This window comes from Monocercomonoides exilis (genome assembly GCF_001643675.1).
Source record: "Monocercomonoides exilis strain PA203 chromosome Unknown scaffold29-1213020, whole genome shotgun sequence".
NCBI classification, from domain to species: Eukaryota; Preaxostyla; order Oxymonadida; family Polymastigidae; genus Monocercomonoides; species Monocercomonoides exilis.
In genome coordinates this window covers 262375-279530 of record NW_027150574.1, presented here as the reverse complement: position 1 = coordinate 279530, position 17156 = coordinate 262375, and the positions used below count along the sequence as shown (strand labels likewise).

Genomic DNA, 17156 nt, shown 5'->3' with positions numbered 1-17156 from the left:
AAAGCACACAAAGTATTCTGTACATGTTGCGAGTATTGGATGACGTTAATCTCCTCCATTTCTGAGTCTGCTCCGTCACTCCCATCAAACCTCCTTTGCGCCACAAGCACTGTCAGCGCACCTTCCTCTCCTTCTCTTCCCGGATTATCGACCCTTTGCCTCTCTTTCTTCTTCTTCTTCAGCAGCAATTGTAATTAGCAGATATTGTCAATTTCGGATTTTTTGTTCTCAAAAATTGAACCAACTTCAGCTAAATATGTTTTGTGACTGGACCAGGAGGAAGATCCATATGTTTCATCTGCATTTGCTGCTTTTTTTACAACTTCCATCGCTAACAAGCTTGGTCCCATTCTGCTCGTGCTGTCCTATGAAGATAACAATCCACCAGAAATCAAAGCATTTTATATTCCTTCACCTCCTTCGTCTCTCTCTCTCTTCTGCTTGAAAGAAAGCCATCATCCATTTTTCCTAAATCTCCCGCTTCACCTCCACAGTCAGCTCATTCTCTGGGAATCTTTTCATTCATCTTCCGCTTGTCTTTCTCCTTAGTGGATGTCTTCTCAAACATTCGAGTTAGTTCGTTGTGAAAATTCTCCGGAGCTGCAACATGCTTTGCATTCTCTTCTTCTTCTTCTTTTCTTCTTCTTCTTCCTTCCTTTCTGTTATTACCTTTTCCATCATTTTCTTTTCGTGAAGGCATTGGAGGAAGGTTTGTTTTCATCAAAAAACCAGAAATTTGGAAGAGGAAGAAGAAGAAGAAGACAGAAGAAGAAGAAGAATAGGAAGACGAAGACGAAGAGGAAGAAGAAGAAGTGAAAGAAGACTTTTTATCATTTTCTTTAAGAAGTTTATTGGTAATTTTGATTATATCGAAAAGAAGAAGAAAGAGAAGGAGAAGATAAAGATTGCGGAAAACAGCGGACGAACGGAATGATGTGAAAAGGTTGCTTAATCGTTGTGCTGAGAAAGCAAGCATATAAGGTGATTGTTTATGAAGATGAGAGACGAAGAATAGGAAGGCAAAGAGGATGAGGAAGACGATGAAACATATTAACAAAATGAACACATTCTGAATTTTGTGGAGAAAAAGAAGACTGAAAGGAAGAGAAGACGACTACGATAAAGACGAAGGAAACGAATATGAAAGATGAGGAAGAAGAAGAATTATACGAGCAAAAAATGGATTTGAAGACATTTACAGCAGGAGTAGAATGCATTGTTGTGGTGCAATCGGAATAAGTCATATTTGAAAATCTCAGCAAACAGGAAAAAGTGAAATCCTCGTGATGCAAAAGAAGAATATTATATCGCATCAGCGTTGTGGATGAATGAAATGTTGAAGCTTCAAACTGGTGCATGATTGAAATAGTTATATTTCAAATGACTAAGAAGAATAAGAGCATGAAGACTCAAATTCTATTTGATATTTGACGTCTGTTATAAGCATCAAATGTTCTATATATTGAAATGCGAACAAAATTGTTGTTCAGTCACTGAACGCAATGAATCTCCATATAAAAATTCGATGAAAAAAATGCAGTTTCAGATGCATTTCTGAAAGATGAATTATTATTCTTTCATTTTCACTGATATTCCATCTCGGGCTGACAAATTATTTATGAAAAAAATCGTATTGGTTGCTATTATTGCAGCTTTTTTAATAGAAATAAAATGAGAATATGGTTCAAACACATTAATTGCTTTGCGCTTTGCTCACAAAAATATCCACATGAAAATTAATGCATATTTATTTTTGACACAATAAAATACAAAAAAATTATAAATACGTTCCATTTTCCTGAAAATATGTGAAATTAAAAATCTCGATCACAAAAGTGGTCACTAATTTTTCTTCGGATTTTGCAACAAACAGACATTAAAAGATGTGGGGAAGCTGTCTGCGTGGAAATCTGAGAAAAAATTAGTGACCACTTTTGTGATCGCCAGTCATTTCAATTTTCAGTTTTATAATAGTTCCGATCGTTCAACGGATCGAATCTGATGAGAACCTTAATAAAAGTGTTTTTCTAAATGACTGGCGATCACAAAAGTGGTCACTAATTTTTTCTCAGATTTCCACGCAGACAGCTTCCCCACATCTTTTAATGTCTGTTTGTTGCAAAATCCGAAGAAAAATTAGTGACCTCTTTTGTGATCATTATTTAGAAAATGAATAAAATTGAATTTATTGTTTTTCTTTATTTTAATTTTTTAATGACAATGGTTTAATAACTTTTTCCCACATTGATTTTTACACTTTGGAGTTATTGCTGATGATGAAATTTCGGAATAATTTTTCATTTATAAAAATTATTGAATTAATTTCTGAATAATTGATTTTTCATTTCATTTTTTCTTATCTGTGAAATCAACAAACTTGCATTTGAAAATTTCACTCAAAAATGACGCTTTGTCATTAATGAAATTGCATGTGCTTTTTCCCATAAAAAATTCAAAAAAATCCCAATTATGTCTTTTTCGAAACCTCAATCAACTCTTAATTCAAAATGCAAAGTTTTATGGAATGAAATTGAACGCATCGGTGGAGATGACGTTGATTCATTGCTTGTCTATTTGTTTTACACTTACAGGCAATCATCTTCAGTTATTAACAATTTGCTGAAGTCATTGAACGGTTTGATTTTTATTGTAACAAGTTTCATATAGAATATCTTCTGAACTGTCATCCTTGTCATTTTCTTATTTTTTTGTTTATTATTTATTTTTTTTTCTAACAGAATATCACATTAAGCTGCTTGAAGACTTGTCTGTGGTGTATAACAACGCCCAGTTGCACACTCAGACAACAATGCTACAGGCGTTGTCTCGAAACACATCATTATCCGATTTACAAGACTATGGATATGATGTGACAGAAGGCAAATTTATTTATGCGAAACAAACATTAAAGAAAAACCAAGGATTTATCATCCCTCCTGAAAAACCTCATCTTCCGTTTTGCAAAAGTGGTTTGAATTTTATAATATTTTTTTTGACAAATAATTTTCTCTGTTTATTTAGGTTTGAATGAACAGGACTGGGAAAAGGGCAACAACTGGATGTTGGCCCATTCAACTGAAGCTTCAACTTCGCTTCAATCAGCAAAGAAAAAGCAGCGAGCGGAGCCAGATTACGCAAGATTTATTGATGAAGCAGCGTGGGAAGATGAGATAATAACGGAAAATTCTTCTTCAATCAAAAAACAATCTTCTTCTTCTTCTTTTTCATCAAAACAAAATGAAAAATCAAATGTCGTTTCAGAAAATAATACTTCATCAACAAATACTTCACCTTCTCAACCTGTTGATACACCAATCAGCACTCCAATAAGGAGAGAAAGGGAGTCAACAAAAAGAAAAACAAACAAATCATGTCATAAACGTAATTCTTCTCCTTCGCCCATCCCAATTCACAAATTCTTCAAAACAAAAAAATCATCAACTTCTTCTTCTTCCTCCTCTTCTTCTTCTTCCTCTTCCTCTTCCTCTTCCTCTTCCTCTTCCTCTTCCTCTTCTTCTCAAAATCCTTCTTCTTTAACCAATTCTTCTTCCTCTTCAAATAATTCATTTTCCTCTTCCTCTTCTTCCTCTTCCTCTTCCTCTTCCTCTTCCTCTTCCTCTTCCTCTTCCTCCTCTTCTTCCTCTTCCTCTTCCTCTTCCTCCTCTTCTTCCTCTTCCTCTTCCTCTTCCTCCTCTTCTTCCTCTTCCTCTTCCTCTTCCTCCTCTTCTTCCTCTTCCTCTTCCTCTTTCTCTTCCTCTTTATCCAAAAAGCAACAAAACATATCGAAAAATACGATTATAACTGGCAATTCTTCTTCATCCAATAGAAATGAAAATGTGAGGGTGAGCGAGCAATTTCTAGAATATGTTTCTTCTCCCACTCTAATTCCTCCACTTGCATTTCAAGATCTTCTGTCTTCATTTGTTAAAGACAGCATCACTTCTCCATCTCAACATAAAACCCGCGAAGACAATAGAATTTTTTCTAATCATGAAAATTCTTCGCGTATCATGAACAACAGAAACACAATGGATATTTATTCTTCAACTTGTTCTCCTTCTCCATCAATTTCTTCAAGTGTCAAAACCGCTTCAATTGCTTCATCAAAAACAAAGAAAGGATTGGAAAATCTTGGAAACACTTGCTATCTTGCCTCTCTCCTTCAATGCTTCTCTTCAATAACTTCACAAAAACAATCAATTATAACAAACACAACATCAAAAAACAATTTATCTTCTCGTATTTTGAGTGTTTGTCAACAACTTGCTAAAGATGGAACATTAGTGCGTTCGTGGGCCCCATCACTGATCAACAAATGGGAAACATTTTGCGGATACAGCAGCAGACAGCAACAGAATGTTACTGCGGCGTTTGAAAATCTTCATCAACTTCTTCAAGATAATAAGATAATTAAAAAGGACACCTTCAATCCAGTGCTCATTACACATTTCAAATGTCAAAAATGTCAAAAAGTTTCAAATCATTTTAATGAATCTTGTTGCAATATTGTCATCAATGCATCATCACCTCACAAAGGTTTATCTTCACTTTTTGCAACAGAAATTTTGGATGGAAAGAACAATGTTTATTGCGATGAATGCAAAGAGAAATGCTGTGCTGCTCGATGGGAGGAAATGGCCGCATTTCCAGAGGTTCTAGCCATCTGTCACGAATGCACTGAAACTTCTTGCTCTGTACCTTCAAAAACCTTCGTCATGGAAACCGATAGAGTGAATCAGCGTTCGTTTTGCAAAGGATTTTCAAATGATAATTTTCAACATCTCCTGGAGAACTACAAAGAAGTGTATTTTTATCATTTTGTTGGGCAAATTCTTCATAAACAGTTGGATCAAAGAAATGGTCATTATATCGCTGTCATCAAAAGAAATAGAGGAAACGATGTCTCATGGAATATTTGCAACGATGCTGATGTGACAGAACTGAACATAGATAATTGGACAAAGGCATGGAAGGATCTTTACGCACAAGGTTACAATCCATCACTCTCATTCTATACCAAAGAAAAAACAAAACCAACGTTTTCAACTATTCAATTTGGTGGTTCCTCCTCTTCTTCAGAAACATCCAATAACAACACTTTAAATAACACATCAACAACAACAACATCATCATCATCGTCTCCATTCGTCACACCATCTCCTCGAACAACTTCCATTTCACAACTTTCTTCATCAATCACATCTTCATATGGATTGGAAGCACTAAATGAAAGAAAAAAGAAAACGGGCATCTTTTCTCCCAATGAGAAAAGATTAATCTTCAAGCCCAAGACAAAATTATGGAAAGAGTTTTCAGAAGAAACCAATATCAAAGTTTCTCTTTCCCATTTCTACAAGCTAACAACAAACTTCTCTAAAGCGAAAAGACGAACTGACCTTTGTGGAATGTGTGAGAAGTTGAACTATCTTGAGAACAAATTAAAGTCATCTCCAAACAAAAATGGACTTTCTTCTGCTGAGCTTCATACACTCAAACTTCTTCGTCAACACCGACTTGTTGCTGAAATGCAACGAAAACACTATCAATCAACTGTCGACAATCTGAAAGAGGGAGAAGCAGTCTTCGTCTTTGACTTCAAAGAGAAATGGAAACTCCCCATCAGAAAAAATCAACTTCAACAAGAGTTCTTTAATTATCAACAAGTATCTCAGTTCACTGTCATCTCTCTTCAAAAAATTGATAATCAACAAATAAAAAGAACATTCAACTTCTTCTCCGACTGCCTTTCTAATGATCACAGATTTGTCATAGAGTGTCTGGAATCTGTGATCAAGAGACACTTCTTCTCAGACACTCACACTTTTAAGTTCTTCTGCGATTCTGGTCCACACAACCGAAATCGCTTTCTTCTTCACTTCATCCTCTCAAAACAATCCAAACTTCTTAAAAAGAAAAATACTCAACTCAACTTTTTCGCTGAGCACCATGGAAAAAATATCTGTGATAGTGAATTTGGTGCGTTAGTGAATGCAATCGACAACAATCTTTCGACTGAACACATCACCACACTTCATGATTTGATCAACTTCTTCGAAAACAATATGAACACTTCGACATCAGCTTCTTCAACTTCACAATCAAACATTTTCTCAACATCATCATCAAACTCTTCACCATCTTCAACATCTGTCAATAACTTTGAGCATGAGAGGTACTTTGAAGAATATGTACCATCTCAACAAATCTCATGGCCGTCATTGTCAGTCCCTCACTTGAAAGACTACTTGTATTTTGAGCGCAAGGGCTCATTTGTCTGTGCTTCAGCTGTTGGATATCTTCCTCAACGCTCTCTGGTTGCCCTCGAATCTTCAACAATGAAAGAAAAAGTCCAAAGATCAAGAAAGTCATTTCACTCTGATATCACATCATCTAACTCTTCTCTTCTTTCTCAATCTTCTCAAGATCTTCTTTCAAGGAGATTTGAGCTTCTTCTTGACTCTTCTTCTTTTAATGAATCTCAAAATTGTATTAATGGTGTCCCCAATTAAGAAACTTGTTGTTGTGTATGCTTAGCTGGCACTCTATCGGAAGGGTGCTGGACATGACTGTTCGTATTTGATGTTGCAGCCTTCGGGCTGCTTTATCCGGACCTGGATACGACGAACAGCCTCCCAGGTGCACAACAGTTAGAATCCGATTGTTTTCTTGTGATTTTTGTCCCTATAATGTCCCTATAATTATATTGGTTATTGTCCCGCTAATATTTGTATTTATCGAGATTCATTAATAGAGAGAGTTATGAGGGAATTCATTGATCTTTGGGTGAGGTTTTTGGAAGGAAGAGTTGACTAGAGTGTGAAATGTTGTTTTATCATTGTGTCTGTCTTTTTTCTTTGTTGGATTTGATCTTTTTGAGTCAAAGAGAGAGAAATATCAGAAAGGGGTGAGTGGATTAAAAACATGTGGAAAATAGACAAGTTGGTTATTGAACTTTTTATATAAGTATTCTTTTTTGTTTGGAATTGTCGTTGATACCACGAATTTGTTGAAATTGTACTATTTCTTCTTATATTTTTTATTGTTCAAAATTGTTGATATTTAGTTGATATTTGGTGATTGTTTAATGATTATGTGATTGAATTATGTTTTATTGAAAGTTGATGAATCTGATTCGAAATTTTCAGACAGTTTTCAATTTTTCAAATGATTAATATCATGAAGTACTTTTTGTTTTTTATGTCATTTTGATTTGTGAACGATTGATATTTTTTAACGTTTTTCTCTCACTTCACATTGTTAGTTTTTCCATATGTTCACGAAAAAGTGTATTTAGGCATATTACAAATAATAATAAAGATATCAGCAATAAAAAATTTCCTTTAAAAATACGAAAACATAACAAATCAATCAAAATCATCATATAAAACAACAAAAAGCTAATATTTTCTGAAAATATGTGAAATTAAAAATCTCGATCACAAAAGAGGTCACTAATTTTTCTTCGGATTTTGCAACAAACAGACATTAAAAGATGTGGGGAAGCTGTCTGCGTGGAAATCTGAGAAAAAATTAGTGACCACTTTTGTGATCGCCAGTCATTTAGAAAAACACTTTTATTAAGGTTCTCATCAGATTCGATCCGTTGAACGATCGGAACTATTATAAAACTGAAAATTGAAATGACTGGCGATCACAAAAGTGGTCACTAATTTTTTCTCAGATTTCCACGCAGACAGCTTCCCCACATCTTTTAATGTCTGTTTGTTGCAAAATCCGAAGAAAAATTAGTGACCACTTTTGTGATCGAGATTTTTAATTTCACATATTTTCAGGAAAATGGAACGTATTTATAATTTTTTTGTATTTTATTGTGTCAAAAATAAATATGCATTAATTTTCATGTGGATATTTTTGTGAGCAAAGCGCAAAGCAATTAATGTGTTTGAACCATATTCTCATTTTATTTCTATTAAAAAAGCTGCAATAATAGCAACCAATACGATTTTTTTCATAAATAATTTGTCAGCCCGAGATGGAATATCAGTGAAAATGAAAGAATAATAATTCATCTTTCAGAAATATGTTTGTAAGTGATTCTATTTTAATGAGTATTTCTTTGACTTTATTTTTTATTTCATCATGGTTAATTGGTTTTTTCTCCATTATTATTAATTCAATCTATCTTTTTTTTGATTCTCTATTTTGACTTATTATTTCTTTGAATATACTCTGAACTTATCTTCATTGATTTTTAAAATTTATTTATAAATTTATTCATCTGACTTTTGGATTTTATTTTTCATGTTTATCGTATATTGATAGCTATTTATCGTGACACAGCGTGCATTGAAGATGGAGAAAAAAAGATGAAAGCAAATTAACTAAATAATGAAGAAATGAATTTCTTTTTTAATTAAAAAAGATTTTTGGAGAATTAACAGTTCACTTGAAATGAAGTTTAATTTTTGTTGGATGAAGATGAAGAAAGAGAACATGACAATAGAGTTCAGAAGAATCAGAAGGAAATATATTTTCTGAATGAAATCATAGCAAAGAGAAAAGAAACAGGAGCAAAACCATTTGAAAATAGATTCGCATCAGCTAATTAGCATATTCAAAAAGTGAATGAATAAAAAATCAACTTCTTCGTTGGAAGCACTTCTGTAAATGGCAGAGGAAATGATGTGTTCTTCAGTGGAAGCAGCATAACCCAATCCCCATTTGAGAATTGTGGTTCAACAACTCAAACTAAAAGAGTGTGGAATCAAGGAACTGCTGATAATGAAACTTTCAATGGCTGGCTCCCCCTCATTGCCCAGAACAAAATAGTCTCAAATGGTGGAACTGATGCTGATGTCTGTGGCAGACCCAAACAGACCCCATGTGCCACCATCGAGTATGCCCTCACTGGCTTCATTTCCCTCCTCCAAGACGCCTCTCTCACCCTCCTCACCTCAACATTTGTTCCTCTTCAAGCACTCACCTTCAGTGCGATTGATTCCAAAATCACAGGAAATGACACAGATTCCACCAACATCGCCTCCAGTAGTATTCCTCAACCATCTTCTTCTTCTTCTTTTTCTTTTTCATCATCATCTTTTTCTTCTGCTGCTGCTAATGCTTTTTCTCAAAAATCTTTTTCCTTTCCCCTCTCGTCCTTCCATTCATCTCATTCGTCTTCCCATTCTCGCCTATTCCCTTTTCGGTGGTATGTTTTCAACATCAGAGGAATGTGCGAACATTGCTTCATTTTTTTGCTTGAATGAAGTTCAGTCGCACGACTTCAATGCTTTCATCATCATCTCAAACTTCCCCCCATTTATCGAAAGATTGTTCCATTTCACATTCCTCCTCTTCATCGTTTTCTTCCTCATATTAATCATAAGCCACTTTTCCAAATAACACATCCACTAAATTATCTTCCTTATCTCCCTCTTCGTTATCATAATTTTCGTCTTTATTTTCCTCCTCTTTTTCTGCTTCTTCTGCTTCTTCTGCTTCTTCTGCTTCTTCTGCTTCTGCTGCTTCTCCTTCTTCCTCAGTTTCAGCTTCTCCTCCTTCTCCTCCTCCTTTGCTGTCTCCAACACTCAGACCAGACTCATTTCAGCTCTCAAAGAACAAAACAGCAGACTCTCGTATTCATCCTCGTCTGCGCACAGCCAATCTTCCTCGCTCGCCTCTTTCAACACACACTTCATCTGCTCCATCACCATCCATTTCACCTTCTCCTTTCTCTTCTTTATCATCATCTTCTTCCTCCTCCTCTTCTTCTTCGTCGTCGTCATCTTCATCATCATCTTCTTCTTCTCTTCCACCTTCTTCTCTTTCTCCCTTGTCCAACTCCACCTCCTTCCAGAAGTTAAGTTCTGCCAAGAAGATCAAGCGCCTCAAGAAGGATTCGAACCTTCGCCTGCTGTCGAGCCGTGTGTTGCGCCATCTTCGCACTCTTCAGAATGAGCAACTGGAGAAAGAGCTACTTCAACAACAGCAGCAGCAAATGAGGATGAACCAGCAGATGAGTCAACAGCAACAGCAGCAGCAGCAGATGAACAGTTTTACTCCAACTGTCAGATTTGAGCTTCCACCTTCTGATGAGTCTGCTTCAAATGAGACATCAAATGAGGGTAATGGGCAGATGGAGGTGGAAGAGGAAAGACAATCTTCTGTTGGGAATGCAACAGCAGATACAATTGACACAGCAAGTGTGAATGAAAGTGGAAGTGTCAATGACAATAGCAATGGAAGTTTCAATGTGAATGAGAATATGAGTGAGAATGGCAGTTATGCTGCTTCTTTATCTCCTTCTCTGTCTCCCTCTGTTTCTCTTCCTCTTTCCTCTTCCCATTCAACATATCTTCCTCATCTTCCCCACTCATCTCATCCATCTCAACTAACACTGTCTGCTCAAGTTCCTCTTTTATCTCTTAATTCTTCTTCTCCTTCTCTTTCATCCCTTTCCTCCTTTTCTTCTCTCTCTCCTCTCCCTTCTCTCTCCTCTCCTTCTTCAAGCAGCATCCGAACAAGATCTCTTGCTGCCTCTGACAGACGAGCCGGCTTCTGCAAAGAGCACATCCCAGCGCCGTTGGAATACGAAGAGCAGCTGTACTCAATCTTCACTCCGCCTTCGTCGCCTGTGAAGAAAGAAGGAAACATGCTTCTCTCTGCGCATTCAGCTGTTTATTCTGCTTCTGCTTCTATTTCTTCTTCTCGCCCAATGCTCTCATCTTCATATTCTGTCTCTTTCACTCCTTCCTTCACTCCTTCTGTACCTTCTACCATTTCTCCTTCAACTTCCTTTTTTCCTTCTTCTTCTTCTGTCTCTTCCTCTTCTATTACTCCTGTCTCATCCATCTTGCCTATCTCCCCAATCTCCACTCTCCCTTCTGTCCCTTCTCTTCCTTCTGCTGCCTCTTCTCCTTCTTCTCCTTCTGACTCTGATGCTGACATGCCCCCAAATAATCGCTTCATCCACTCACTCAGCAAATCTCTGTCTGAAATACTGTCAAAGAAATCAGCAGAAATCACGACCATTTCATCTTCTCGCAATCTTCCTCAGCCAACTAAATCTATTTTGCCTTCTTCTTCTTCTTCTTCTTCTTCATTTGTTCTCTCTCACACCTCAAGTCTTCCAACGCCCTCCACTTCGATCTATGCCATTCTCTCTCAGCGCTCAGATGAAGAGCTGCTGTGTCTGATTGAAGCATATCTGGCTGATTCAATGAAGAAGACGAAGAAGCGCATCAAAATGGAATTCAACGAAGAAGAGAGAGAACTGATGGAGTTGAGAAGAAGCAAGAAAGAACGATTGAAGCAGCTGAGGGCAGTGCGAGCAGCAGAGAAAGCAGAAGAAGAGAGGAAGAGGAGGAAGAGCGAGATGAAAGCGAAAGAGGAGAAGGAGGCGTTGCAGGCAGAGGCCGAGCGGATGATGAAGAGCAGCACATATGCTGTGCTTAGACAGAAGGCGCTGATTGCACAAATTGGTAATGACATCCCAAAAGTGCGGAGGATGTTCCCAGCAGCTGCAAAGTGTTTGGAGTGGAACAAAACAAAAGGAATTGAATGGTTGGCTCATGAAAATGTCACTTACAGAGAATTGGCAAATAATCCGGATTTCCCAACGCTGGGCTTTGGAATAATAATATTACCTTCTGAAGCGCGCAAGAATCCATCATTGTAATTATCTTCTTCTTCTTCCACAAAACACTCCACCAATCATACAACCTCTCCTCCTTCCAGCACCAACCCCAACACAATTGACAAGAGTGTTTCTATTCTACTTCGCCGTGCCGAAAGCATCGCCTCCTCCTCTCATTCTGCCTTCGTCTTCCACTCTGTCGACTTTGTTGTGCTCAAAGTGACCCGCCTCTTCTCCTCTCGCGCCTTCGTCCTGGCTGCCTCCCTCGGCTTGTCTGGTGCTGAGCTCACTGCCATCTGGAGGCTGTTTGTGTTGTGTGTGTCTTCTGCGCATTCGCTCGTGCTGCTGCCAAATCAGTCGCTCCGCACGCTGTTTGTGGGGTGTGTCTACGTCGTCGCTGCCATCTTCGCACAGACAGTGCTGTCTACATTGTTTGAGCAAGAGGTGGATGATGTTGATGAACTGATGGAGAAGGAAGAAGGAGATGATGTGATTATCGCAAACAACAAAGACACACCAAGATGGGTGTATCAGCTGTGTGAGGGAGAGAAAGAGAAAGAAGAGAGGAAGGATCTGCTGAAGAAGAGGCAGCAGCAGCGGAAGGAGATGCGGAATTCGCAGCTGCTTTCGAACGGTGTTGTGTTTTCGCAGTGGTGTGAGGCGTTTGTGAGGTATTCGCTTGTTGGGCTGACAACAGACAGGATTCTGCAGCCACGTGCATTTCTGAGCAGTGTCCGTGCAGTGGATCCATCAAAGAGTTCAGTGGCTGAGCTGATGAAGCAGAAGAAGAAGGAAAAGAAGGAGATGGAGAAGAAACAGAAGATGATGACAATGTTGAATCAGAACAATACAATTTTCAGTGGAAATGGAGTGAGTTCATCTGATTCTCTGATGAATAGCAACATCAATCGTGTCAGCAATGAAGCAGGTTTCAGAGAAAACAACAAAAAAGCGAATAAAAGCACAAAAAAGACAAATCCATCCATTCTGACGCTGTCACAGATCATCTCCACATACTGCAGATGCTTCCCTTCTGTCACAAACACATTGGAATCGAATCGATTCAATCAAAATGCAACTGACAGTTCTGAAAAAGCTAACAAAAGTGCTGTTTCTGTTGGCTCTGCCACTCCTCCTCTGACTCCAACATATTCTCCGCCTTCTTCTCCATCTCTCACTCCTTCAATGTCTTCTTCTTCGTTCTCTTCTTCCTCTTTTCCTTCCTCTCCTTCTTCCTCTTCCTCTTCTTCCTCTTCTTTTGGAATTCCAACAGCATCTCTTGCTTCTTCTCCTCTTCTTCCGTCTGTCACATCATCTTCCACTTCATCTGAACATTCCAATCAAATAAATCACCAACATCATTCATCATCATCTTCTTCTTCCTCCTCCTCTTCTTCCTCCTCCTCCTCTTTCCATTTCTCTTCCCTCCCTCTTTTCCTCCAGCCCCGTTTCGTTGCCCATTACATCAACACTCTCTTCATTCCTGAGCTCCATCGTGAATTGGACGGCATATCAGCTGCGTTTGAGGCAGAGCTGAGAGATTTCGAAAAGCAGAGAGCGAATTACGTGGCTGAACAGCAGCGAGTGAAGGACAAAGAGAAGTCAGCTCCAAAAGGCGCACTCAGAAATATGCAGGTCATTCCGAAATCTTTGCGTTCTTCTTCTTCTTCTTCTTCCTCCTCCTCTTCTGCTTCCTCTTCTTCCTCTTCATCATCATCTTCTTCTTCTCATGAGAATTCAACAGCACTTGTGCCTCTTTCACATCCATCGACCAATTATTACAACGGAATGAAGCAGAGGAACATTCCTCACCCTCAGCTGATGCCTCCTCCTGGTTCATCATCTTCTTCTGCTTCTTCTTCAACTTCTTCTGTTTCTTTTCGTTCTCGTTTATCTTCCTCTTCTTTAACTTCTTCTTCTTCTTCTCATTTCTCCTCTCTTTCTTCCACCGCCTCTCGTCTTTTGGGCAAATCCTCTTTGAATTCTCGTCTTTCCATTGTTCCCTCACACTCCAGGCGCTCCAGCAAGCATCAAGCACATCCTCCACTTAGCCCTCTCACTCGCACACAGACACAGCCACAGACACAGACACAAAAGATGAACATCAACAACTTGCTGAGAAGTGCCAATGATGAGGTGAAAATGGAGAAAGAGAGAGAGAAAGAAAGAGAAAGAGAAAGAGAGAGAGAGAGAGAGAGAAGTGGTGGTGGAAGTGGAAGTGGAAGTGGAATGGGAATGGCTCAGTTGAATGAAGCGCCGAGTGTTCTGTCTCAAACAGTGAAGCAGATGAAGAAAGAGATGATTGAGATAAGCAAAGGAGATGTTGTGAAAAGAGAAGAAGACATGATCGGTGAGGACGGAGACAAGGGAAAAATAACACCAACAAATTCAACAGAAATGACATCAGATGCTTCTGCTCCTTCATCAGAAGCATCAACTGTGATGTCATCTTCAATAACTTCTTCTTCTGCTGCTTCTGCTGCTTCAAATACTTCTTTTCCTCCTGCAACTTCATCATCCATTCCATCAAAGCAATTGCCTTCTCCCCGTTCTCCTTCAAAGAGAAGAAAGGGCATTCCATCTTCTTCCTCTTCCTCTTCCTCTTCCTCTCCTTCTCCTTCTCCTTCTCCTTCTCCTTCTCCTTCCTCTTCTCCCTCATCTTCACCCTATCCTTCCTCCACCCCCAGTTCCCCTCTGCCCCCTCATCCCTCATCTCCCCTTCGCCATCAGCTGTCTGCCTCAGACATCGTCGAAGGGAAAAGGCAAGTGCATGCACCGAAGATGTTAGACCTCGACTTCCGAAAGCCACACAGGGGAAAGCCAAAAAGAGGGAAGAAGACGATTGGGAAAGAGAATTCATTGTTTGCAGCGAGAGAGGCGAGGGAAGAAGGAGAAGAGAGAGAGGAGAGAGAAGAAAGAGGAGGAAATGGAATGGATAGCAATGGTGAAGGTGTAAGTGAAGGTGTGTCATCAGATAGAGACAAGATGGATGAAAGTGACTCACTTGGATTTCTGAGTGAAGACGGAGAGTCTGCAAAGGAAGGGAAGAAAGAAGAAGAGGAAGAAGAGAATGAGAAGAAGAAAGAAGGAAATGAAAATGTAAATGACAATGAAGATGTTAACAACACAGTGAGTGATTCAAACAAAGTCAGTGAAGAACAACAAACTTACACAAAAGAGGAAGAAGGAAGCTCAAATTCACTCAATCTTCAGTCTTCTTCTTCTTCTGCTTCTTCTGCTTCTTCTGCTTCTTCTTCCACCTCTGCATCGTCAAGTGCTGGCTTTCCAACTGCCTCTTTCCCTATATCTAATGCTCAAGCCAAGAATCCCTCTTCATCATCTTCTTCTTCTTCTTCTGTTTCACTGCTGAGCATTCCATCAACTGCATTTGGAAGAGCACTCAAAAGAAGCGGCGGGAGAAAAGCGCTTGCTGCCTTCAAGCGAACAGTTCGAATGAAGACGCACACAGGCTCAAGAATTGCTCCACCCGAGTTCAAATCAGAAGTGCTGGGACTGACAAACAAGATGGGTGGAAGCAGCAGGGGAAGAAGAGTGAAGGATGTGCAAATGCAAATGCAACAGCGCAGAATACGAGGCGTTTGGAATCAACTGTTGTAACATTGGCGAGCAAGAGGATAGTTTTGAAACAAAGAGAAGGAGAAGGAAAAGGAAAAGGAGAGAGAAAAGGAAAAGGAGAAAGAGAAAGAGAAGGGAAGAATAATTTATGCGTTTAAAGAGCTTCTTCCAGATGAATAGGAGTTTGGAAGACAAAGAGGAGCAAAGCGGAGATAGAAAGCGAGCGTGAAAGGGAAAGGAAAAGCGAAAGGAAAAGCATTCCTATCAAAGACAAGTCCGACGATGAGTTCGTATGATGTACTGAGTGAGATGCTTTCGAGAGAGCTGGAGCTGCTACATGTGGTAGATTGCAGCATCACATTTGACTCTTCTGTGTCTGACACGAGTGAGACAAGTGGAAGAAGTGACAGAAACATTGATGGAAATGAAGATGACGAGGAAGTTTTTGATGAGGATGAGGAGGAGGAAGAAGATGAAGACATGGAGTAAGACAGGATTCTCAGTGCAAAGATATTTTTGACAAGTACACGGTCCATTCGGCAGACACTGGAAAAGAGCAGATCTGTTTTTGAATATGACACCTCGAACACATGCAACTCGGCAAAAATGAGAGAAAACAGCTGAGTTGAAGCAACATTTAATGCAGCTGAGATGAAAGAGAGGCAGAAGAAGGAGGCACTTACGAAGAAGAAGAAGAACATACTGAAGCTGACACATGGAAGTATTATTCCTCTAATCAAGCCAGTCTTCCTTCTGCTGCCTTCAAATCTCGTTCAGGAAGAGGAAATCAAGGCAAAGACGCTCAAAAGAAAGATCTGGCCGAGAGGGAAAGGGAAGAACATGTTCTATTTGTTCGAGATGAAGAGATGAAAGAGTGAGTGAACGGAGAAGGTGCAGCTGACACTGAAAAAGCAAAAGAAGATTGTGAAGACGAAGATAATGACGATAGCGATGATAGTGACGTTAGTGATGATGAAGACAGTTTGGATTTAACACAATCTGCTGACGCATTAAATGCCAATAAAGCAGACAAGGCAGCGGAAAGAAAAGAAGACTCATACACACTCCATGCCTTGCGCTTCACTCCCAAGCAGCGAAAGACGCTTTCATCTGAATCCAAAAAGAGAAATCAGAAGAAGTCGCATGTCACTTTCTCACACATCTCAACCATCTCCAGCGGAGAGCTCAGTTCGACCCCTCTGCAGTTTACCTTTCCTTCACCCAAGTCCACAAAGGAAAATGGAGAGAAAGAAGAATACAAGAACACAATTGGCTCAGACGGCAGCAGAGAAGCGCTGCAGAGCCCGCGCAGAAGACACATCAACCACAGCTTGGCGGCTGTTTCTGTGTTACGAAGGAATCTTGTCTTGTCTGCCATCAGAGCAGCACTCCGCAGAGAATTGCAGGAACATCTCAGAGCAGCTGCGGAAAACGGGTTTGCGATAGCTTCTTCTTCTGCAAGTCTGTCTAACCAGACAGGTTATGCAAATATCAATGCCAATGGAAGTGATGGTGGAGGAGTGGATGACTTTGGGATTATCATTCTGTTTGGGAGGAAATGCAGACTGAAGACAGGGCTGGAGAAACTGTTTTGTGGTCGATGCAGCAGGTTGGGAAGAATGAAGGCGCTGCTTTGCTCCACTCACTCGGAAACGCGCTGTCTCATCTTTTCAACCAGCTTTGGCCACCTCAGCTCCAAAGTTCACAACCATTCCTTCTTCGCATGCTGGTGAAACAGGGAAAGTATTGGCAAATGATGCGAACTCGTTTCTGAGCCTGTTGTGTGGAACGAGGCTGTTCAGCTTGGGAGGAGAAGATACTGTGAGAGATATGCAACTGGTGGAGAACATGAGAAAGGAGATGAATGTGTGGAGAGGAGAAGGAAGGACAGCTGTTGAAGGAGGGGACGAGGCAAGAGGCACAGTTGAGCTGTTCTGAGAAGAGAGGGGAATCTTCAGCACTATTCCTGATGTGCAGAACAAGA

The 17156-nt window shown here is 39.6% G+C and overlaps 3 protein-coding genes across 3 annotated transcripts; all 3 read left to right on the top strand.

Moving 5' to 3' along the window:
* Positions 1–2469: 2469 nt before the first annotated feature.
* Positions 2470–6509, top strand: MONOS_16402 (uncharacterized protein; the record flags this gene model as incomplete). Its single annotated transcript, XM_067869310.1, has 3 exons — positions 2470–2635; positions 2739–2969; positions 3022–6509. 3 exons carry the CDS (start codon positions 2470–2472, stop codon positions 6507–6509), a joined length of 3885 nt encoding a protein of 1294 aa, XP_067725313.1.
* Positions 6510–8796: 2287 nt separating this feature from the next.
* Positions 8797–15290, top strand: MONOS_17748 (uncharacterized protein; the record flags this gene model as incomplete). Its single annotated transcript, XM_067870698.1, has 4 exons — positions 8797–9009; positions 9569–11634; positions 11698–14625; positions 14872–15290. The coding sequence occupies 4 exons, from the start codon at positions 8797–8799 to the stop codon at positions 15212–15214; spliced, it is 5550 nt and encodes a 1849-aa protein (XP_067725312.1). The 3' UTR covers positions 15215–15290.
* Positions 15291–15454: 164 nt separating this feature from the next.
* Positions 15455–17110, top strand: MONOS_17747 (uncharacterized protein; the record flags this gene model as incomplete). Its single annotated transcript, XM_067870697.1, has 3 exons — positions 15455–15657; positions 16131–16768; positions 16851–17110. The coding sequence occupies 3 exons, from the start codon at positions 15455–15457 to the stop codon at positions 17108–17110; spliced, it is 1101 nt and encodes a 366-aa protein (XP_067725311.1).
* Positions 17111–17156: the final 46 nt, after the last annotated feature.